This window comes from Vigna angularis, chromosome 8 (assembly GCF_016808095.1).
Source record: "Vigna angularis cultivar LongXiaoDou No.4 chromosome 8, ASM1680809v1, whole genome shotgun sequence".
Classification (NCBI taxonomy): Eukaryota; Viridiplantae; Streptophyta; class Magnoliopsida; order Fabales; family Fabaceae; genus Vigna; species Vigna angularis.
Window position 1 is genome coordinate 21,746,692 of NC_068977.1, and position 24,601 is coordinate 21,771,292.

General features: G+C 33.1%; 1 protein-coding gene and 1 long non-coding RNA gene across 2 annotated transcripts; both read right to left on the reverse strand.

Annotated features, from left to right (window-relative positions):
* Positions 1 to 9,002: 9,002 nt before the first annotated feature.
* On the reverse strand, positions 9,003 to 13,709 carry LOC108345014 (receptor-like protein EIX1). The gene is made up of 2 exons (XM_017583567.2): positions 10,240 to 13,709; positions 9,003 to 9,206 (listed from the first exon to the last, which is right to left on the reverse strand). Exon 1 carries the CDS (start codon positions 13,648 to 13,650, stop codon positions 10,285 to 10,287), a length of 3,366 nt encoding a protein of 1,121 aa, XP_017439056.2. The 5' UTR covers positions 13,651 to 13,709; the 3' UTR covers positions 9,003 to 9,206; positions 10,240 to 10,284.
* A 1,799-nt stretch (positions 13,710 to 15,508) lies between these two features.
* Positions 15,509 to 17,868, reverse strand: LOC128193648 (uncharacterized). Its single transcript, XR_008245065.1, has 2 exons — positions 17,771 to 17,868; positions 15,509 to 15,804 (listed from the first exon to the last, which is right to left on the reverse strand). It is a non-coding gene; the product is annotated as an uncharacterized LOC128193648 (long non-coding RNA).
* Positions 17,869 to 24,601: the final 6,733 nt, after the last annotated feature.

Consider the following 24,601-nt stretch of genomic DNA (forward strand, 5'->3'; position numbering starts at 1 on the left):
GACTTATCTGAGGTTCTTGAACAGACTAATAGACTATCTATTTGTAATGGTTGAAGTGAACTTAGCAAAGCGCCAAAGGTAGATCAAAGACTAACAGAGTGCAAAAGGTGGCTCAAAAACTAGCTGGTACCTAACTCTAATAACTTCTTTCTTTGAATTTTATAGTCCTTATTTCTCCTTCAGATAAGTAAATCAGTAAGTAGGTTTTATATTGAAATCGATAATACCTTTCTAAAAGGAAATGTACAAGGCTTGCCATGAATGTAAGTGTTAGAATTTGGTTCTTGCTTACAATATAGCACTAAACGTACTTTAATTAATTGTATGTCTCTCTAAGCTACATACTGATTTTCATCAATTTTATTAATCGTTGATTATACCTACGCTTCTATTCCTGGCTTCACTATTGGTAGTTCCATTTTTTCTAGAAATAATTGTTTTTGTTGGTGTAAAGGAATTATTGACAGTGTGCTCTGTTATGATAAGTTTTCATTTTTTTCAAATGAATTCTGCTTAGGCCCTTTTAAAAATGCTTACATGTTATACACTTATTTTGTGTACTCTATTGAGTTTAAAGAATTTAGTTTTCATTTAGTTTACAACTAAAATTTGATCTCCAAATTGTTTTCCATCAGTACTGATATTGTATGTAATCATTTAGTTTATAGCAATTCGCTTCATTTAGTTTATCATTAATATTTGGTTTCCAATTTTTTTTTCCTTCATTACTAATTTGTCATATAAATTTTAGCACCAAATTTGCAGTTTATAATGATTTGCTTCAAGAGTTCATTATGACATGAAAGCATTACATATTGTTGGCAGTGTGAGATCTGGAGGTTGAAGTTTCATGCAGCAATGATCTGATAGTGTGTGGCTGTATAATCTATAATGTAAATCTAATTTTAAGCCAAGAATTCGAGATATCCCAATTTGTATATGTAAAAACATGGGATATCTCAAAAATTTGTAATTCAGAATCCATTGAATCTCTTCTTTTAATTACTCTTTCATACATTCATATCCCAATGGCTGTGACATTACATCTAACTTCTAATCATGTGAAAGTATATTAATATTGTTGATGTTATTTTACATTCAAAATTGGAATTTTAAAATAAAAATTTCGATAATTGTCGTTCAATTATGGTTATCAGATTCCAAATTTTATTATTGATAACATTTATGGTATCATTAATAAATTCTTTAATCTTGGTCATCCAAGAATCTAACAACAATTAATAAATTCCTTAATTGATACCATTTGATTATTGCATAAAGAATATAAAGCATTCGAAATCTAAAGTCAAGATCATAGATTCCTCTAAACTTTGAAGCAATAAACATAAAGTAAAAAAAGAGTTGGAAAGAACATATACCTAAAGATGTATGAATCAAGAAGTTGTTTATATACTCAAAGCAAGTAACCTTCATTTGATTGCTTCCGCTCATTGCTTCAACGATCCGCTCAGAGCGCCTAGAGCTACTTTTTGGGATGCTCTCTCTCCTCAATTTCCTCAGTTCCTAAGCTTAGCACATCTTTCCTGCAATGGTCAAATTTTATTCAGCGGATTGTTAAGTTTGAAATAATGTTCAAGTTTTTCTAGCACATTTACATTTGTTTGGGTTATTTTTAGTGTTTAATTCATAATTACTTTTTCAGTTTTATTCTCTAAGTGATTTTTTTAAATTTAATTTTTTTTAAAAATTTCTACAAAATAAAAAAAAACTATTTAAAATAAATTTTTTTAAATTATTTATATTTAATTTTATAATCATAATAATAATTTTATTAATTTTTAATTAAACTTGCCATATTTGTGTTAGAAGTGGACTTTAAAAGTAACTCAACTCCACAAAATCAACCATGACTCTGATACATATTAGAAGTGGACTTTAAACCTAACTCAACCCCCACAAAACTCGCTTATAGGATGAGATTTGCACCCACTTATAAACTATGAATTGACCTTACACTAGTAAAAAAAGGGGATTGAAAAGCGCTATATACGCTTCGGTTTAAGCAAACCCGAAGCGTATAAAAGCGCGGTGGCAGAACCGTAAATAAAGCTAACACATATGTCTCGGTTATGTAAGACCCGAGGTAGAATAGCGATATTGCACCGGTTAATCTAAGACCCGAGGCCTATATCACTGCTACACCTGCTACGTGCCTGTAACTTTACCTGCTACGCCATACTTAAAGGCATCAATTCATCAGGAACCGAAATCGTTGATGTTGTCCAGCACTTTATACCTCGGGCTCGCCTTTTAACCGGTGCCAAAGCAAAAGCTTTTACTGCCCCTGCCACTCTACACTTAACCTATTTGCGTCAAAAAGCTTCTCCTTCCTCCTGCTCTCCATTCTTCCTCTGTGTCGCGGGTTCCTCCACCACTTTCACGGCTCACTGCACCACCCTTGTGCTGCCAATGCTCACCTCCGTCACTGTTGCCTCTGTCACTATTGCCTCCGACACTACTGCCTCTGTCGGAAATAGGGTTTCATCTACCACTCCAGATCGAGAAGCCCTAAATCAAAAAATCCCAATTGGTCGTTATTCAACCTCGCGAGTTCGTCTCCTCCGCCTCGGCCACCATCGCGCGTTTCTCCCCCAAAGGCGAGTGGGTCGCCTTCGCCTCGGCCACCATCGTGGGTTTCCCCCCTAACGGCGAGTGGGTCGCCTCCGCCTCAGTCACCATCGCGCGTTTCTCCCCCAACGGCGAGTGGGTTGCCTCCGCCTCGGCCACCATCGTGCGTTTCTCCCCTAACGGCGAGTGGGTTGCCTCCGCCTCGGCCACCATCGTGCGTTTCTCCCCTAACGGCGAGTGGGTTGCCTCCGCCTCGGCCACCATCGCACGTTTCTGCCCCAACGGCGAGTGGGTCGCCTCTGCCTCGGCCACCATCGCGCGTTTCTCCCCCAACAGCGTGGGTTGCCTCCGCCTCGGCCACCATAGCGTGTTTCTCCCCAACGGGGATTGGGTCGCCTCTGCCGATGCCTCCGGTACCGTCAGGATTTGGGGCACGCGAAGCAACTTCGTTTTGAAGGAGTTCAGAGTCCTCTCCGCGAAACGACCTTCAGTCCCGACGGCCTCCGAAGCTTCTCTTTTGTTGATGATGTCTTTTGTTGATGTTGTATACTGTGCAATGAAGGTGCGATGAAGCTTCTGTATGTGTTGTGTATTGCTTTGTGGTGTATGTAGGAATTTCTGATATGTTGTTGTTCTTGTTGTGAACCCCCAAATGGCTGAGGATGGCTGAAAAAATTAAAAAATAAGTACGTTACTGCCTCGGTTACCTAAAAACCGAGACATAATCCTATTCTTTTTTACTCGGTCTGTAACCGAGACATAAAACCTACCATTTTTTACCTCGTCTATATATGCTTCGGTTGTAGAACCGGTGCCTATAAGCAAAAGTAACCGGTGTCATTTCCTCTTACTGCACTAATGTTTTCTCTGGTCGATGTGAGACTTCCAACAATATAAAATATTTTTTTGGAGAAATAAATAACAAAGCAAGACATAAAAAAATTTGTTGATTAGATTATCTTCATTGAAGATAGAAAGGTGGATTTAAACGAGGAAGTGAAGATAATATTGACATACTATAAGACTTTTAGTTAAAAACAGTAAATCAATTTTACCGATTGTGTTTGTTTATCCATTCTTATTATATAACGACTATATTCTTATCAGATAACGACCATATACTTGTATATGTATATTTATACCTGTCTTTCTATTGTTTTATTATTAAAGAATTAATTTACAAAATAATAAAAAGATCCTGTAAAAAAAAATCTAATGTTAGCAAATACTTAACATAAAAAGACATATCCTTGTTTTTTCAATATCAAATATTTAGAAAAAAATTATATTTCAAATTAAAGTATAAAAAAAAATTGTGGGAACAATGTTTATTAAATTTGTAAATATTAATAAAATAAAGTTGATAAAATTTAAAATATTTTAAAAAATTAGAAAAGGAAAACAAATATCCAAATCTAGAAATATTTTAATTGTCTTGTTACTCCAATTCTTTAAATTTAAATGAAATATTTTTTATAAACTAATGAAAACTATAATATACGGTTTCAATTAAGTCACACAAAGTATGAAGATTAAACTAAAAATAATTAAAATTTAGTATAAATCTTTCATATTTGGAACTTCAATATATGTTAAGATAGTAATTAAGATTCATAACATTAATATTAAATTATTATATTAGTAAATAATTTTTTTATACAATTATAGTGATAGAATTATACTTATATAATGTGTTAAAAAATAATTATACAAAAAATGTCAAAAATATATATTATATGATGAAAATAGACAACAATTATTAGTTTGTGTATGTTACATTATCTAATAAATTATTAGTATTTTAATAATTTAAATGAAAACAAAGATAAAAGTGAGAATGGTATCGAGTATTAACTATATCTATATCTAGTCAATAAAGAAATTTTTCTACAAAACAGAGATAGTTTAGATAATATTTATAAAGAAAAATTTATTTGTCATTGCTAACCATTATGTCTCAAACTCCACGTATGCAAATGATCTTTTTTTACTTTGAAGGTAGCATAACAATTAAGAGATCTATAGAATACACAACCTTTTTCCCCCTAAAAGAACACGCATATTTCTTTAAACTGCCAAAATTGTTTTCATAAACTCAACCGATAAATTCGATGCCTACACTTATATATTGAGATCACTACAAATATTCCTTAATTAATTAAGGAAGATGAAATATAAAACTTCCACATTAAGAGAAAAGATGAAAAAAAAGATAACTGACTGTGAGAGAATAAGAAACTTATATAAAATTATGATAGACTATCTATCTCTTGTCCTCTCAAACGTGTGACCTGATTGTTAAGAAATGTATACAACTATAACCTAAAAACTAGAGAGAATATTGAGAGTTTATAATTTTACTAAGATGAAGTGTTGTAAGTAATTAAATGTTTTAAGCCTATTTATAATTCTTTTTAGAAATACATTTTATTCTCTGTTTAATTTAAATGTGTTTTTCTATAAAATAAGTCTTTCATCTTCTATTCATGTTATTTTACATTTAATACATATCTCTACATCATGCAAAAAATTTAAAACATCATAACCAATCAATGAAAAGAAGGCACGAACAATTTGATGCGCAAAAGGGACTCATTGATAGGATGTTTGCCTTTCTTCATGGTGCGAAGCATGAGCTTTGGCCCGAGAAGTGAGATGAGCATGTATCTTCTCCCAAACTTGAAATGAGTTGAAACCAATGATGCGAGCTGAGAAGGACGCCGATAAGGAGGAATTGAAGCCAGGAAAGGAGAAGTTGATCTTGAGTTTTCATGGTGCTATATTCAGGATTTTCAATCCCTAAATCACGATTCCAAATAGAAAGAAATTTGGATGAATATGAGGGTTAACCAGAAAACGTTGTAGGCAATGGGCTTTGATCATATGTTCTACTTATAGTTGCTGGACAAAGAAACTAGTATGAGTGACTTTTTTCGAAATGGAATACGAAACTGTCATCATCTTTGCATGAGATTTTTGTCTCGGTTCTACAAACAAACAACCGAGACCATATATATTGCTTTGATTCCAAAATAATCGAAACCTGTTGTGAAAATTTCAAAAATATCAAACACGTCATTTTATGTTTCGATTTCTTGTGAGTCAAGACTTAAAGATGGGGTAATATATTTTTTTTTACTATACTGTCTACTATACTAAGTAGAGAAACAAAAGTGACTGAAAAATGAAAATATTATTCACCTTAACATTATAACCCTTTAATACATGGTCTTATATAACAATATTTATGAATACTAAAAACCAAAAATGAAAACATAATACTGCTAACAACCAAAACAGAAAACAAAGAAGACAAATAAAATCATCAGATTCTAACATATTAATTTCTATGCGTCCTAACACTCATAAATTTTGTATACCATACAAACCATGACGGTGAAGAACCTCTACACGTATAGTTATGGAAAAAAAATATATATTTCAATCTTCGTGTAAGAAAATTGTGTCTAACTCAATTTTATTATCAATGGTTTGACTTTTGTAGTGTAGAGATAAAATGAGCGATGATTATTCGTTTCTTAACCTTAATTTGTTTTTATAACTTTATCTTTTGTGTAATCCCTCAATTCAAGTGGTAAGTATAAAATGATTCAATTGAAATCTGTTACTCAAATTGTTATAAATATAGTATAACGTGATTGTTAATATATTTTTTTTACTAAGTAAAATTTAAATTTAATTTAATTTTACAAAACTTTGTTTGTAACTTTTGAATTTAAGACCTAATTCCATCTCTATTAACAACTTTTAATTCCATCAAGTATGATTTCAATAAGTTCCAACTTATTAACAACAGAAATATCTGTATTTATGTCCTCCAAAAGCAATGCACAAAAAGTTTGTTCTACAGCAACTAATGACCATCGACAATATGAAATCAAATGCATAAAAAATAAGATACAGATTACAAATATATAATTATTTATACATGTCAACATAGACACAACTTTAGAATCACAGAAATAATAGAGAGATCAAATTACAGAATAAAATTTGGATATCACTTGTGCTCTGGTTAATAAAGGATGAGGAAAACTCTAATGGCAATAAAGGAGGGCAATAAAAATAGAAAACCTTTTGATGGAGAGTAACCCTGCCTAAGCTTCATTTCATTTCCAGTAAAACTAACAAAACCACGACCCAATGAATAAATAAACAGGAAAGGAGTGAAGCTTGCTTACTTGTTAGAGTAAAGGCAAAGAGATTTTTCAGCTGGTGCGCTAATAGGCACTGCTCTTTTCCTTTACTGTCCCGTGGTTCCTATCTCCCTATCATTTTCTTTTACTGCTTGAACTCCTCCCAAGTGTCGTCTTCTGATATGAAAAAAGGGCAGCAAGCCATCAAACTATTAACAAAACTGATATCAAATGATTAAATACCCATCAAGCAAACACAGAACTTACCTCGCACTACAGAACACCCAATTCGCTGGAAGCCCCTCCACATCGCGAGCTCTCAACACAAGCCTCATGCGCACAACCACGAACCACCACTCCTATGGAGCCAAAGCATAATGACGACGAAACACCACCCTTGTGGCTACCCCACCCACAAAACCCACAACGGCACGAAGAACCTCGATGAGACCGAACAGAACGGACAGACGCACAATGCCACCGGACAGACAGAGGTAGACGAGAGAGGTAAACGAGATAATGGAAGCACAAACGAAAAGGAAGCCAAAGGTTGACGAGAGAGGTAGACGAGAGAATGGAAGCACGAAGTAAAAGGATGGCAGACGTAGACGAGAGAGGTAGGGCAGGGAGGGTTTTCACAATTTCAGGAAATTGGGGACGACCTCGACGAATAGACCCAATCACTTACTTTAATGGGTCGAGCCTATTACTGAAGGTCACACATTCCTCGCTATTCTCTTCCCAACCTTCGGTAGTTTAATTTCACTAAGCCCGTCAGTACTTCCCTTTATGACCGTCGGTACCTCACTTTTACAAACGGCCTCAAGACCTTCGATATTATGCCGCCGGTAATTAGCCAATTTCTTGTAGTGATGATTAAATAAACAACAAATAAAAATATTAAAAAGAATAAAAAATAATCAAATGTGTGTCGTAGAAACAATTTGATACAACATTAAATCAAATTGCACTAACAAAAAAAATGTGTAATTAAGGGTATGATAAGATAAAAAATATTTTAGAAATCTAAGAAAATTTTTGAGATATCAAATTAATAGAACTGTTAGAAGATAATGAAAAATTATTTTAGCAAAATAAAAAGAGTTCTTTAAATGAAACAACTTAAAAATAGAAGAATAAAAGAAGATAAATATTTTATATATATTCCTAGTAAATGAAGGATTTATGCTATTAGATACATAAATTGAGAGTTAAACATTAAAAAAATAAACAATAAAAAAAGGAGTAGAAATATTTAAATAAGACATAAAAAATATTTAATTTACATACATCATTTAAACATATAAGAGAGAAAGTATTTTCAAACACTATAAAAATTTATAATTTTATTGGGGATTAATTTTTTCGTTTTCGACGATTTTAACCCCTGAAAAGTGCATTACCCACTATTAAAAAAACTCCAAAGAAAACCTTCGTCGCTAAATATTTAAATATAGGACGTAACAAATATTTAATTTACATATATCATTTAAATATAACTAGATAAAGTTGTTCTGATAAGAGAGAAAATATCTCCAAGATGTCGTAGATTTCACACCAAACCAAAACAATAAAAAAGAACAAAAATGTGTGTAACTAAAATTAAAAGAAAAATTATAAAATTAAAGACTAAGAATAATAAATTGGATACTCCTTAATTAATTGAGGAAGATGGAATATAAAGCTTCCACACTAAGAGAAAAAAATGAAAAAAAGATAACTAATTGTAAGAGAATAAGAAACTTATATAAAATTATGATAGACTATCTATCTCTTGTGTGACCTGATTGTTAAAAAAAAAAGTATACAACTATAACCTAAAAACTAGAAATACATTTTATTCTCTGTTTAATTTAAATGTTTTTTTCTATAAAATAAGTCTTTCATCTTCTATTCATGTTATTGTACATTTAATACATATATCTACATCATGCAAAAAATTTAAAACATCATAACCAATGATGCGAGCTGAGAAGGACGCCTGCCTATAAGGAGGCAGGAAAGGAGAAGTTGATCCTGAGTTTTCCAGGTGCTATATTCAGGATTTTCAGTCCCTCAATCAGTTGAAATCTTTTTCTCAAATTGTGATAAATATACTATAACGTGATTGTTAATATTTTTTTTACTACTTAGTAAAATTTAAGTTTAATTTAATTTTACAAAATTTTGTTTGTAACTTTTGAATTTAAGACCTAATTCCATCTCTACAAATATATTTTACCACAAATAAATTTCCTAAAATAAAATAAATTAATCGTAAAATAAAAGTTAAAAATTACAAGCATATTTGAAGTCAAAAGATACATCATTATCAAATGAAGAAACGTGTTTCATTTGAAGAACAACCTTGCAACACATTATGAAAAAACATTTAAACCACAATTGACAGAAGTTCTAGTAAAGAGTCCCTTGCTTCAAATTTGAAAAAGGAACACAAGAAAAATGTCAACAACTGGCCACCTGCAAAAGTTAAATAAAATTGATTCATATAAATTAATAATAAAATACACGAGAGTAATTTATCATGTTTTCTCAATAAATGATAAATTTGTTATTGTTACATAAATTTAAACTTTATTATTAAGAGTTAAATATATTTTTACTTTCTAAACTTTAATGCAAAATTGAAATATATTTTTATTCGAAATTTTAATACATTTTATTTCTCAAAATTTATAAGTGCATGAATATAATAATTTTTATTCAATTACTTAAGATTTTTTTACATGTTAAAACATGTTTTCTAGCTCATATTGAAATAAGAATGTCAAAAACATCTAAACAATTCAAATACATGAAAAACATTTAGTAGTTAAAAAAAGTTAACCTATTGAATTAAAAGAACTATATCCATTATTTTTAAAGTTTTAAACCGAAATATATTAAAATTTCGAATAAAAACGAATTTCAATTTCAAATCAAATTTTAAGAACTAAAAACCTATTCAACTTTTATTCTTCTTAATTACCATTCTTACAAATCCTATTTTGCATAATGTTCATTGCTATAAATGTTTACTGCTATCATCATGATCAATGATTTAGTGGAGTAGTGTGCATTCAAGTTTGAAATATACATTTATTTATGAATCGAGGATGAATTGGTCAGTATCTATCTAGTAAAAATCAACATTGCAAGAAGATATGAAAATAACGAATTCCAAGAAGGAAGTTTTCTTAAAAGAAAAGAGAAAATAATATATATATTACGAATCTTCATTGGAAAACTTTTTCCAACTCCTTAAATTTCTTACAAAATCCTCCTATTTTTCTTTCATCAATTTATGTTAGTAATTTGGTTTTTTACTTATAAATCAAACAACTGAATTAAACATGTTGCATGATTTCATCTGCATAACTTTCTTAAGTGAATTATAAAACAAGATTAAACTTGTTAACAGCAAAGCATCCACTCTTTCTTTCCTCCCATATTACATTATAAATATTATGGCAATAACAATGAGATAGACTAACGCATGTTCACTAAAACATACCTGCAACCCAAGCTTTGAGCCATTGGCAGAAATTTTGCATATTCATCATAGCTGTATCTCAGTTGTCAATCTGTTCAAGAACCTTAGGTAACCAATTCTCCAAGGTTTCCAAATTAGAATTGGCCCTATTAAGCCCCAAAATCCTACGAAGAATCCTACGCCCATGCTCATGTATAATGCTTCATAGAAAACAGAATCGTCTCCATCCCCTCCTGCTGCTTCTTCTGGCTTTGCTGTTGTGTGATCTCCAGGACAACTTTTGTTGAGTTGTTCACCACAAAGATCAATATTTCCTTCAAAACTAGAGGCTTCAAAGGTCTGGAAATGTCTTTCCAATGGAATTCTTCCAGAAAGATAGTTGTATGACAAGTCTAATTTTCCCAAGAAATCAAGTTGAGAAAGAGAAGAAGGAATTCTCCCATGCAAATGATTTCTTGACAAGTCAAGAGATTCAAGTGAACTTAAATTTCCAATCTCAGAAGGAATTTCTCCACTCAGATTGTTTCTTGATAAATTTAAAGAAACAATCCCAAACAAATACACAACTTCTTTTGGTATTTCACCATTTAAATCATTACATGAGAGATCAATACTCATAAGACTATATTGGGGATCTCTGAACACATGTTCCACACCTTTCCACACCCACGTTATGTCAAGCTGGTAGTAAAAGGATGCGAAGGGACCGTAGATTTCACGATAAGTAATATTGTACCCATATATAAGCCGTTGAGTTTGAGTTCTGTTGATGCTCTTTTCAGCCATGGCTGTAAAATTATTTAAGCATGTTGGAATTGCTTTTGATAATTTATTCCTGGAGAGATTCAACAATTGAATATGCCTTAAATAACAAAGTTGAATAGGAAAATTTAATGAGAAGTGATTCCCTTGCATGTTCAAGATTCTCAATTGCTGCATACTTTCTCCAATCCATGAGGGTATTCGACCAGACAAATTATTTTCACTCACATCCAGCATAATTAAATTAGTGCAATTCTTCAAACTGGAATGCAGTTCACCTGTTAAATTATTCTTTCGTAAAACCAACGCTTCTAATTTAGCAAGTTTCCCCATGGAGATGGGAATATTCCCAGACAACTTATTCTCGCTCAAATCAAGAAATAGTAATTGGTGTAAAGATTGCCAACAATCAGGAATTTGTGCTGTTATGTGATTGTTTGATAAATCTAAAGTTGCCAAATTCGGAGCAATGATTTGGTTACACAAAAAAGAATGCAAATCAGAAATTGTATTTTGAGACAGGAACAGCCCTGAAGCTTGTAGCAAAAATGGTGGAAGTGCTCCCTCAAATTGATTTGAATTCAGAATTATAGATGGTCCATAGGGAAGCTTTAATGGTATATCAGGAATTGCACCATTGAGATTATTGTGAGACATGTTTAACCATCCCAAATTTTGCAATTTCTTCCAAAACCATGCTGGTACAGAATCATTAAGCTCATTATCAGATATATCTAACCACCTTAAGGAATTTTGTGTCTGGAGCCAACCAGGAAAACTCGGACCTAGCTTGCAAGATGCTAATGTCAAACTTGTTGCTTGAAAAGGAGGAACCCAACTAGAGACAAATCTCAAAGACAATGAGTTTTGTGACAAGTCTAAGTCATATAATTTGGAAAAACTAGAAAGATGAGATTCAGTGACTTCACCCTCTAAAGAATTTCCATCCAAATGTAGATCCTCCAACTCAGATAGCAATATGATGCTTTCAGGTATCTTTCCTGTAATTTGGTTATGTGATAAATCCAAATTTTGAAATACGTGTCTATTGCACCATGAAGAATTTTGAAAGAAATGAGAAATTTCCCCATTCAACTTGTTATTTGAAAGGTCTAAGGTCCGCAGTCTGCACATGTTTCCAAAGAAAGATGGAATCTTTCCTTGTAGTCTGTTCATGTAGGCAGAGAATTGTTCAAGAGAGTTCATTACTTCTCCAAATCCATCTGGAATGGGACCTTCTAGCAGGTTGTCATAAAGTAAAAGGGTTTGAAGATTCGTGGTGTAATTCAGAAGCCAGTAAAACACAGTAGATGATTTCAATAGATTTGAGGAAAGATCAAGTATGACAAGAGAAGATGAAGAATTAATTGTGGAAGCAGAGGAAATAGGAAAACTTTGATCTGTAAGACTACAGTTATACAGACGAAGCTCCCGTAGATGGGAGCCAAAATTAAAATTGCCTTGAAATACTGATGATGTTAGATTATTAAAGGAGAGATCAAGTATATTAAGAGATGGAAAATTTGGGAAAAGAAAAGATGACAATCCAATGTCATTTTCTCTAAGATAAAGCTCTTGTAGATGAAGGCTAAAATTGAATAACAGTTGAAATGTTGAGGAAGTTAGCACATTAGAAGACAAATCAAGGACAGTAAGAGAAGTTGAAAAGTTGAAGTGAGAACGAAACAAAGATTTGATATTAGTATCTGAAAGAGAACAATGAACAAGCCTCAACTCTACTAAGTTTGGAATGAGGTCACTGATAGCTTGTAGCCACTGGCGCGAGGAGTTGAGATTATGCAATGAGCTCAAGTGAAGACTTGTTAAAGAATGGAGATTAGACAACCACTGTGAATCCTCGGCTTCTATATAAAAATCACCACCTAGCCGAAGAGTTTGTAAGAGAGAAAGATTCCCATTCCGAAAAGGGATAGCTCCAGAAAGAGTATTACTTGCAAGATTAAGATATTGTAGCCGCTTGAGATTCCTAAGTTGAAATGGGATTTCTCCTGATAAAGAATTCTCTCCAAGATCAAGATATTGCAGCCGGTTGAGATTCCCAAGTTGAAATGGGATTTCTCCTGATAGATAATTCCCTCCAAGATCAAGATATTGTAACTGTCTAAGATTCCCAATCTGAAAAGGAACTGTTCCCTGAAGATTATTTGTTCCAAGGTCTAGATACCTTAGTAGTGAAAGATTTCCAAGTTGGAAAGCAATCCTCCCACTAAATACAGAAAATGAGAGGTTGAGATATTGTAAGTTGGTGAACGAGCCAATGGCTTTTGGGATGTCATTAAACAGAAAATTATTATTGCTGAGGTCTAGATGTTGAATGTATTGCAAGTGAATCAATGAAGTGAGATTTATTGCACCTTTCAAATATTTTGTATCCAGACAACGAAGATCAAGTAGATGTACGTTACCAGTTTGATGGCTGCATTGAATGCCTTCCCAATTGCAGCAATCTGTATTATTTTGATGATCAGTCCATGTAGACAGTCTGCCATAGTGATCAATGAGGCTTTGTTTGAAGTTGAGGAGTGCTTGTCTCTCATTCTCTCTGCAGTTGCTTTCACCACTTTTACGTGATTCCTTGAATCCAACTGAAAATCCAAAGGAATACAATAAAAGCAGATGAAATAATGTTACAACGTAAGGACTTATCATAATTTTGCTGATAATCTAAATTAAGAGAAGAGTGACGAAATAAGAAAATTTTGATTCAAGTTTTCTCTTTCAGTTCTGAAATTTAGAAAGCTGGATCGCATTATATAGTGACAATAGAAAACGAGTAATTATAGTATATATGTCTATTTTTTTTATAGCTTTTTTGACACTACTTCCTCTAAAACTATTAAATAAGAAAAGTAAATATAAGTAATAAGAAAACTACTTAAAAGTTATTAATCTCCCTACGAATCCATTTCAAGAGTTAGAAAATTACGCACAACACTTCCTGAAAAGATATAAAAAAAACATTTTAAAGGTTATTTTATAATTTCTAAAATATAGTTCTATTATTTTCATCCTTAATAACTTTATAGAGACTAAAAGAAAGGTGCAAAAAGTAATTAAAATTACAGAGACCAGAAGTCAATTTTTTTTTAAATTACAATAAAATATGATTATATTTCAAGGGTAAAAAAGAATAATGCTTAAACAAAATCTAAGTTTAAGTTATTGATTTTGCTATTCTTATCCCTTTTTTTACTACAACGAAAGAGCAAAAATGAAATCTTCATAGTTCAATATGTTTTACATGGGTTTGAAAAAGGATAATGATACTTTGTCTAAAGAAAAAGTAAAAAACTAGTCTAAAGAATTTATTATCATTTGATGTGATTGCACGTTTAATTTTCTAATCCGTTAAAAGAATTTAAAAATAATGGTGGATTGTGATCTATCCACACAGTTTACATACACAATTATTCATGTTTTGTCTTCCCTTCACAAAATATGTTTTTTTTATGTATCCGCCACCTTTAATTACTTCCAATAAAAAGACAATCATGTAATGCGTGTCATTTTTTTTTTATCATTAAAGGCAAGAAAACGTGCAGCAGAAGAAAAAAGTAGTGAAAAAGTTATAGAGAAATTTAAAGCTGAGCGTACAACACATGAAAAAGGTTGGTATGAAAACTTTAAGAAGAAAACAAAAATGCTTTATGAATATCTAAACGACTTTTAATGTTAAAGACTTCTTTTGGAAAGTAATTATTACACGACCTTATGATTTTTTCATAAAACAAAATATAGAATTTATTACCCATATTCCTGTAGATGAAAATAATCGCGCCAGTAGAAAATGAGTCATCCATTCATTAGATTTATATTAATTCTAATTATTTAAGTTAATTTCAGAAAATTAAGTGAATTTTCTAATAGATATATAATTTGTACACTAAATTTTGGAGTAGATGATGTGGAAATTCTCAATACTTTCTTTTCACCTATGTTCTGAAGTATGTAATCAGCAACATGAACTATGAACTCTGATAGATTTGATTTCAAAATAAAGGACCGAATATTACTTATTTTAGTTCCAATGGGTGACCAAATTTTTTGTCATTTAGATATTGTTTAAAAGTTTACATCACTTAATTAGAAAATTATTTGAAAAATTAAAAATTTATTTGAAATTATAATAGATCCCGAACTAAATCTTTCAAATTGTTTAAACTATATGTACTAACTTATTTTAAAATATATGTATGCTTAATTTATGTTTTTGTTGTTATCGTAATAAATTCATTTACATTTAATTGGATTCATATGCATCCATTAAAAAGATCTTAATTACCTTTTGAGATGTACAAATGGATAAATTAATTATTTGTATTAAATTATGGATAGTTCATAGTTTAGTAAAATTATACTTTATAGTATATTAATGTATATTGTTAGATATATTATTTTTATCTTATATTTTTAGTTAGTTTGTTATTTTTTTTATTTGTATTTTCAGCTTAGATCATATTTCTTCTATTAAAAAGAGAGGATCCTATATGTACATTAAACACAAAAGGAAGATTAATCCTATACATTGTAACACCCCGATTTAGGCGTTACAATTTATTTTCCATAAAATACATATATAATTTTTTTTTACACCAACAAAATATTACGTTCTTTATTACAACACAAGTCTTCTGAAAATAAAATTCCACACAGTTCATAAACTTCTGAAATTTAAAATTTCACACAGTTCGGAAATTAAAACATCGATTTATTTTAGAAATTCCCAATGTCTCCTTTTTCCCCACAGATCTCTCATCTTCTAAGCAAGTCCAGAACCATCTGCTAATTCATCTGAAATAGTTTCTGCTCCCGTATAATATCACACATTATATGATCATTGCATTCACATGCACAAACACAAACAGTAGGGTGAGCTAACCGATTCAAGAAATATACATCATCCACAATCTTACTAACATCACAAGTGTGGCAATCAGTCCAATACATGCATCTCAAACATACTAAAAAAAAACAACTATTACACTGATACTTTATAATATTTCTCCAGTCCAAATCATCAGTCGATTTACTCGAGTTAATACAACATATTATTAATCTGCCTACTTACCAAAGCACAACAGTCAACAATCCGTCTGTCTACTTACCAAAGTAGTATAACCATGATATACTGATTACTTACCAAAGTAATCTAACAAGGTGATTTTTATTATCTACTTACCAAAGTAGTACAACAAAGTGATATTGTCTACTTACCAAAGTAGCACAATAAGGTGATATCGTCTACTTACCAAAGTAGCACAACATGGTAATATTGTCTACTTACCAAAGTAGTACAATGAGGTGATATTGTCTACTTAACAAAGTAGCACAATAAGGTGATATTGTCTACTTACCAAAGTAGCACAACAAGGTAATATTCAGTCTACTTACCAAAGTAGTACGGTTTATATTAAATTCACCTCTCATTTTCCCACCTACTTACCAAAGTAGTGTCCGGCTTCAAACCTTTCCCCTCTCGACTTACCAAAGTCGTAGGAAAATAAATAAAAATTCAGATTTACAATTATGGCAATAATACCTATACTACCCATCCAAATTTACCATCAACTTATTTACAATTCATGATTTAACTCAAATAATTATTACAACTCAGAATGTTCAATATAATTAAATTTTATAATATAGAATATATTATATTACTCATCCTCCAATCTCCAAAATACAACTACACATACAATTTAAGAATATAATTATCCAAGTTTTTACCCAATACAAATAAATTTACTATTTCATGAAAAGATTATTCTTCACTAATATCCTTAATTACATATCTGAACCAATCAAACTAATAACCAGCATGTTTAACTCATACGGTAAAATTTTCAGTCCAATCCAACGGTTAATGAGGCGGAAATCATAATTTTTGTATAAATGATCCAAAAACATAAATTAAGCAGTATTGAGATCCCTGAGAAGATACGAAACTGATATCTATAAATCTGTATCTCTGATTTAAAATCTGAACGGTCAAAGTATGACACTATCGTTTAGAAACAACATATTAAAATTTCAGGGTAATCCAACGGTTAAATAGGTAGATATGGAGGTTTTACCGAGGTAACTCAAAGACAGAAGTTTAATTGATTCTCGGTTAAACTCAAAATGCGGAATTAATTCCTCTAAGCACAGACATCTAATTCCAAATCTGAACGGTCAAGATCACTTAATATGTCTTATGAACTACATACTAAAGTCTGCGCTCAATCTAACGGTAAATGAAATATATATGAAATTTTTACCATAATAACTTAAGAACAAAATTACAGTATTCATCCGATTGTTTCAAACTTTCGAAATTTCTTTCTCTAAACATAGACCTTCAATTACAAATCCGATCGGTCAAGTTGTAGTAATATGTCTTAGGGATCATATATCAAATTTTGAGGTTGATCTAACGGTCAAATAGGTCAAAATCTATATTTTTACCGAGACAACTTAGTAACAGAACTACAGGGGTAACTAATTTACTCAAACTTGCAGGATTTATTTCTCCAATTACAGACTTCTATTTTCAAATCCGAACGGTCAAAGTTTAGTAATAGGTCTTAGGATTCACATACTAAAATTTTAGCTAAATCCAACGGTGAAAAAAATGAACAGAAAATTTTCACCACAGTAACTCGAAAATAAGAGATTATAATCATGAAACCCAAATTTTTCACAAGTCAATAGATAACTACCACTACAAAATTTTAACACATTCATACTCATATTCATGATCATAACAAGAAAGGATTAGCTCCCCTACCTCTTCTCCTTGCAAGAAATTCTTCACTCTTGATACTCCTAGACCACCACCCTTGCTTGCTCTCTTTCTCAAATGTAAAAGTATTTTGTAACTTAAATCTTATTTCTCTTGCCCTCTCTTCTGGCCATATAGATGCTATATAAGGAGAAATAAATTCTCTTTGGCAGCTAGCTTAGCAATCATTCCATAAGAAAATAATGGAAAATGAAGGGTCCCATGTAAGAAATTTTTACACCCATGATTGAAAGCCTTGCACTCATGTTTCACGGAAAGCCAATTTCCATAATTCAAGTTTTGTCTTCTTCTTCTTTTCACATTATTATTTTATTTTATTCATGACCCTCCTTTGACCAAACATGGACCACACAATTTGCATTAAATTTAAATAACTAATACAAGACAATCAAGCTAAACAAAATGGTGGACAAAATACAAATAATAGTATTTATCTTACATATGAATGCACACCATAATTAATTATTCAAAACCACAACATTCATAAAATTATTTTGATTTTTCTATGGGTCTTACATACATAGTTTTCACTATATTCAACATAGTATTCAAAGCCTAAGATTTCTGAGTAAAAAGTTCTTATTGTCTTTGTTACTTCACCCGTCGTTGCCAGCGGCAGTGTCGTCTACTGTTGTCAGTGGCACCATCGTCTACTGTTGCCAGTGGCACCATCGTCTACTGTCATCATCTACCGTAGCCATTACCGCCAAGTGAACACCATGTTGTCAACGACGCCTCACCAGTGCAGCGAGGGGAAACGACAATCACTAGTACAGTTTGGGGAAATGGCAGCGGTTATTTTTGGCTATACGCAGCGGTTTATGAACCGAGGCATATTCAGGCGAGACAAAAAGTCTAACACTTATGGCCTCGGTTGAGAACCGAGGCATAAAAGGAGATGATTTGGCCTCGGTTCAACCTTAACCGAGGCAGTATAGTTTTTGATTTTTTTTAATTTGTTTTATCGTAGGACTTTATGCCTCGGTTGTAGCTGGACCCGAGGCAGTATGTCCCACTTTACTGCCTCGGTTGGTGCTTGAACCGAGGCAGTAGGGTTTATTTTGACTTTTTTTTTCTCATCCGCAAGACTTTCTGCTTCAATTGTGACCATAACTGAGGCCGTAAGGGGTCTTTCTACTTCGGTTTTGACGAGAACCGAGGCATATATCCTTGTTTTTTTTAAAAAATGAGGTCTGTTTCTACAACATTCCCAACCACAGAAACAGACTTGCATATATTTTTATAGCCAGAACAGTTCAGAATAATGCAAAAGCGTATATTTTAAATGAAAATTATATTAAAACATAAATATATTGAATGAAATCATAAATCAACTTCTTAGAAGCATAAATCAATCCAATGTAATCATAAATCAAGTTTCAAGCATAAATCAATACAATGTACAAAGTTAAACTTATAATAATGTAGAAAAGCATAAAACAACTTAGAAACATAAACTTAGAACTTACTATATCCTAATATCTACTACATACTATTATATAAATGAATTACATATTTAGCAAGTGTTTTTCTCACAAGTTGAATTGACTTCTCTGGAATTGGAGCAGTCCTATTAAATCTCTGCATAAAACACAATGATTTCAATTAGTGTATATGAAATCCAAACTATAGAGAAAATAAAATTCAAACCTAAATATTACCATTTCCCATCCACAGGTGTAATGTGCACGAATGATGGTCATCATCCAAAACATAACGTAGTAACCACATTCATATGACCCCATTTGTCTATTACACTACAATATATCATCATAATTATAAAATGTTAAGTAACATCATTTGAATGGAACCAAATATAACAAAGTATGGACTAAAATACCAAACCTTAAGGGCAACCCATGCAAGTTTTTTAGCTATAGCAGTAGATCTCCCAGATAACATCATATGTATTGCAAGGGAACTATTAAAAACAATTCCTTTAGCATACATTTATATAACAAAAAAGTCGAAACATTGAGATTCTTACCAATCTACTACATGTCTAAGAGGGCTGGGAGGAGACTTCTGCAATGAACAAAACCAGACAGCAGTGTTCTCGGTATGGAGATCACAAGTAGCTGCCAATGGCACCTGAAATTGGTAATAACTTAGTTGTCATATACCAAAATTAATAAATGAAACTTTAAAGTTAAGAAACTTCATTTACCCAAGTATATAAGGGATAAAATATATCTCCTTCCCCATTCCAAAGCAGGTGGTGATGTATGTTTGAATATCATCAAATTTATTTCTTTCATGAGTCATGGAGGGGTCAATGAACCCATATACATCGTTCAACCCCTTCTTGTTACTAACATCAAACAAATACCTAAAATGAAGAAATAATCTTATATAAGTAAGTTGATAAAATAGAATTGATGGACGAACGTCCGAGGAGAGGCCGACGACGTGACGCGGACTCCTTCGAAGCTTCCTCCAGAGATGAACACAGCGGAAAACGATAGAAAACTCGAAGGAAAACAAGAAATAGAAGGTTAAATTCGATAGAAACCCTAGAAATGGAAGGAAACCCAATATTAACCGATTAATCGATTCAAAATGAAGATTGAACGGTGGAAAATGGATTGAATCGGGAAACAAGGTTTTTAATCGGTGGAAATCGAAAGAACGGTGAAGATGATGTGCAAATATGGAAGAAGATGTATATTCATGAAGAGAAATGAAAACTTACGAAGGACGAGACGTAGATCTGTGATGGTGATGCACTCAAGAAGAAAACCCTAGCTGATGAGGTTTATTCGAAGTGGAAAATGAGAGAAATGTGGTGATGTTCTTACGGGAGAGGAATGAAAGTGAAGCGTGGCTGAATGAAGAGAAGGAGGAAAGGAACGATGACGCGGTACTAGATGATGTGCAGCAGAGAAAAGGAGAATGCGTGGCCAAGAAGTGTTGACGCGAATATGCTAAAGCGGATGGTGTAGGATGAGAGAGAAACACGGTGAAAATGGAAATTGAAAGGGAGAGAGTGTGCTTGGAAGGTGGCTAGAGGGAGTCTTTGGACTCTCTAGCCTGACTTTCAAGAGAGAATAATTTCTGATTTCAGAAAGTTCAATTCTCATTAATCTCAAAAGTACTATTACAAGAGAGGAGTTGGGTATTTATAATAACCCATGCTCCTTAAGAGCTAAGCTAGGAAAGGTACAAATACAAAAGAAAGACTAAGTCAAGTAGGATTCCATCAAGAATTTTATAAATAAGGGCTCATAAACTTACATCATCCACAGCTGAATGAGTGTAATGTTAATTTCTTCTCTACCCGTCGCAAGCTCCCTAACATCTTGATGATGCAAGTACAATGGGATATGAGCTTCTCTTCCAAATGTAGTAGAATCCCAGTGTACAATCATCGGCGCATCTGCAATGATTTTAGCAAGCTCGTCTAACGCACCAAGAGGGTCATCCTCAGATAAATGATTCTTCTTCGGTGTAGGACTTCCCTCTTGACCTATCTGTTGTTAAATGCAAAAATGGTTATGTTATAACGTCAATTAGAAGTAAATATTAAAATTGAGAAGTGTAGGATACGAGTGTTTACCGGGGGATCAGATACATCACCAACCAAATGTTTAGGCCAGGCGACAAAGGACTTAAATGCTTCTTCCACAGTGAAGAACTCATCTGTAGGCACAGGAAGAACGACATCTCCTATGACAACTTCATCCACCGTGACCTTGAACTCATCTTCTGAAAGTTGTACACCATGCACTACAGTGGCTGTCTCGTAAACTGTACCACGAGGCACTAGCATGGTCCCAGTATCAGAAAGAATATATAATTGACATGGACGAGTTTCATCCATGTCGTCCCGTGGGGCACCGGTAGCTGAACAACTTCCTTTACCGCTTCTACCTGTCAAATTAAATGTTAGGTTATGCAAAAAGTAAATTAGTAACCAAAAATAAATAAGTTTACCTGTAGGGGGACAACAGGTTCCGCTATAGGAGATGGCGGAGGACGATTGCCATAATCCTCATAATGCTGCTGGAATTGGCACGCAACCATTTCAGCAACTTCATCATACAACTTTGCTCGAACCTTCTTTGTGATCTCCTGCGTCATCTCTTTTCTTATCTCCTCCTTCATCTTTTCGTATGAATATGGACGCGAGGAAGACCCAAAAAACTGTCGTATGCCTATGCCAGTCCCAGCACCACGCACTCGTCCTGGGTGCTCAGGTCGTCCAATAGCTGTGGCAAGAATATCCTGACGACCTTCTTGTGTGAATTGACCTTGGGAGCTATGCTGAACCAAGGAGTCCTGTCACATAACAAAACTTCATTTATATTAGAAGGATCTATGTAATATATAACAAAATTAATGTAAAAATATAAAAAATGACATCTTACAATTCTTTCAGATATTTCTCTGACAGACTCAGAAGTGTAGGAGCCCGATGGTCTTATACGGGCTAACTTCCACTTCTCGTGCCGAGATGGTGGTGAAGGAGGAGGAGAAGGGTCACCACCCTCAGAAAGTGGAAGTCTACTATCTGACTTCTGCTTCATTATTTTTTCTTCAAGCTTCCTATATCCACCACGAGACAGTAGGTGTGGATTTTTATTTTGAGCGCTTATTCCCTGTGCTTTTGACCTTTTTTCCTGTGACAAAATGAAACAATTGTCATAGTAGAGAATTATGAATGATGAATTGAATGATTTTACTACACTTACCTGCCACGCCTCGGATGAACGAAGCTATACAAACTGACGCCATGTTTCTTCGTCAATTGCTGAATATTTGGAACATGGATTTTCATTACTTTTTGGTCCAAATATATATCTAGACGTCAATTTTGTCTTAAACCCTCGAAATCTTTCTGCAATTGCAGATAAACACCTATTTCTTAAGCTCTCGACGTTTGGCATATCAAATGTTATTTGCAACAAAGAAAGTAATAACCTTATATCAATACAGATTTATCAATATAATGAATATAGAATTTGGAGCAATATTGCTTAACTTACCAATAGATCTTGCCAGATAAGATTCTGATCAGCCTCAAAAACATGGTCAAAGGATGGAGTAAGTATAGAGATACGATCACGTGCTAGTACTCCAAGGTAAGACCTAAATACATCTGCATTTGGGCCAGATGCAACTCCAGTGACCACGTCAATAATGACAGGTGTCCTCTCACCTGCATTTCTTCTAAGTATAAGTTGTCGTAACCTCGCTGCTCCTCTCGTCCGTCTAGAAGTGGTGGGGACTTCATCGCCTGACGAATGAGGTGACCCAGCCATATATCTGTCAAAATAAATAAGATGAAAGATAAATAAAACACTTATAAAATAACATATATTATTTAATAAAAGCCATAAATATTTACACAAACATGAAATTCATACATAATCATATGGATTGGTCATATATATATTCCCTCATTGTGATCTTCTCGTATTGCTTATATATCATCAATTAGAGGGTCGTCATCCAAATTTATTGTCGTTTTAAATGGATGGTTGTCAGCGATATGAAGATTACTTAGATTCTCTTCTTTATCTTCAATTTGCCTTTTTCCTTGGAGAGCAACATACCAATGGTCAGACGCAGGATCTTTGACATAAAAAACCTAACTTGCTTGATATGCCATGATGAACGGTTCGTCTCCATAACCAACCTTTCGAAAATCAACAAGTGTCATACCAGATTCATCTATTTTGACACCACTCTTATTGTCTACCCACTTACATTTGAAGAGTGCAACGGAAAACTTAGTGTAATCAACTTCCCATATCTCTTCAATTCTACCATAATATCTCATGGATCCAACTACAGGATTTTGATCTTTGGATGTGGAAAACTGTAGCAACTCAGCTTCTAGACTGACGCCACTATTTTGTACTGTGCTTTTATCATCCAAAGTCTTTGTATAGAATGTGCAATTATTAATTTCGTAGCCTGTACAACATACAACATCAAACTTCAAGCCATTTGCTAACCACAACAAAGTCTCAGAGGACCGTGATTCTTTCGAAACTTCAGATTTGAACCAGAACAAGAATGTTCTGTTATGCTCCATCAACTGCCATTTCTCTGATTGTCGTGGATAGTTGTCCTTTACAACGACTTTGTGTGCTTCCAAAAATGGGATCACTTCATCTGTGTTGTTTAATATGTACATATGTGCTTGCATCAATTCTTCACGACTTTTCGTCACCACATTCACACCTCGGATGCTTTTACTTGTAGAATATCTATTCAACCATGATGTCCGAGGGACTCCTATCGGATTTGCTTTAGTCATATACTCAGAGCAAAACTCAATACTTTCTTCACCAATATATCTTTCAATCATTGAACCTTCTGGACGATATTGATTTTTGACGTACCCTTTCAAAATCTTCATATAACGCTCAATAGGGTACATCCATCTTAAGTGTACTGGTCCACACAACTTTATTTCTCTGACCAAATGAACAAGTAAATGGACCATGATGTCAAAAAAGGATGGAGGGAAAAACATTTCTAGCTGACACAAGATGATGATAATTTCGCTTTGAAGTTCATCTAACTATGTAGGATCGATGACTTTACTACAAATTGACGAGAAAAATGAGCACAATCGAGTTATGGTCTGCCTAACTTTTTTGGGCAAAATCCACGAATTGCCACTGGTAACAACTGTTGCATTAAGACGTGACAATCGTGAGACTTCAGTCCAACAAGCTTTAAGTCCTGCATTGACACTAAGGTCTTGATATTTGAAGAGTATCCTTGTGGTACCTTGATACTCTTTAAACAAAGACAAAAACTTATCTTCTCTTGTTTGGACATTGTGTAACATGCAGGGGGCAA

Bases quoted from the DNA above. Each gene is read 5' to 3' on its own strand.
- LOC108345014 (XM_017583567.2), bottom strand. From the start codon at position 13,650: ATGATAAGTCCTTACGTTGTAACATTATTTCATCTGCTTTTATTGTAT.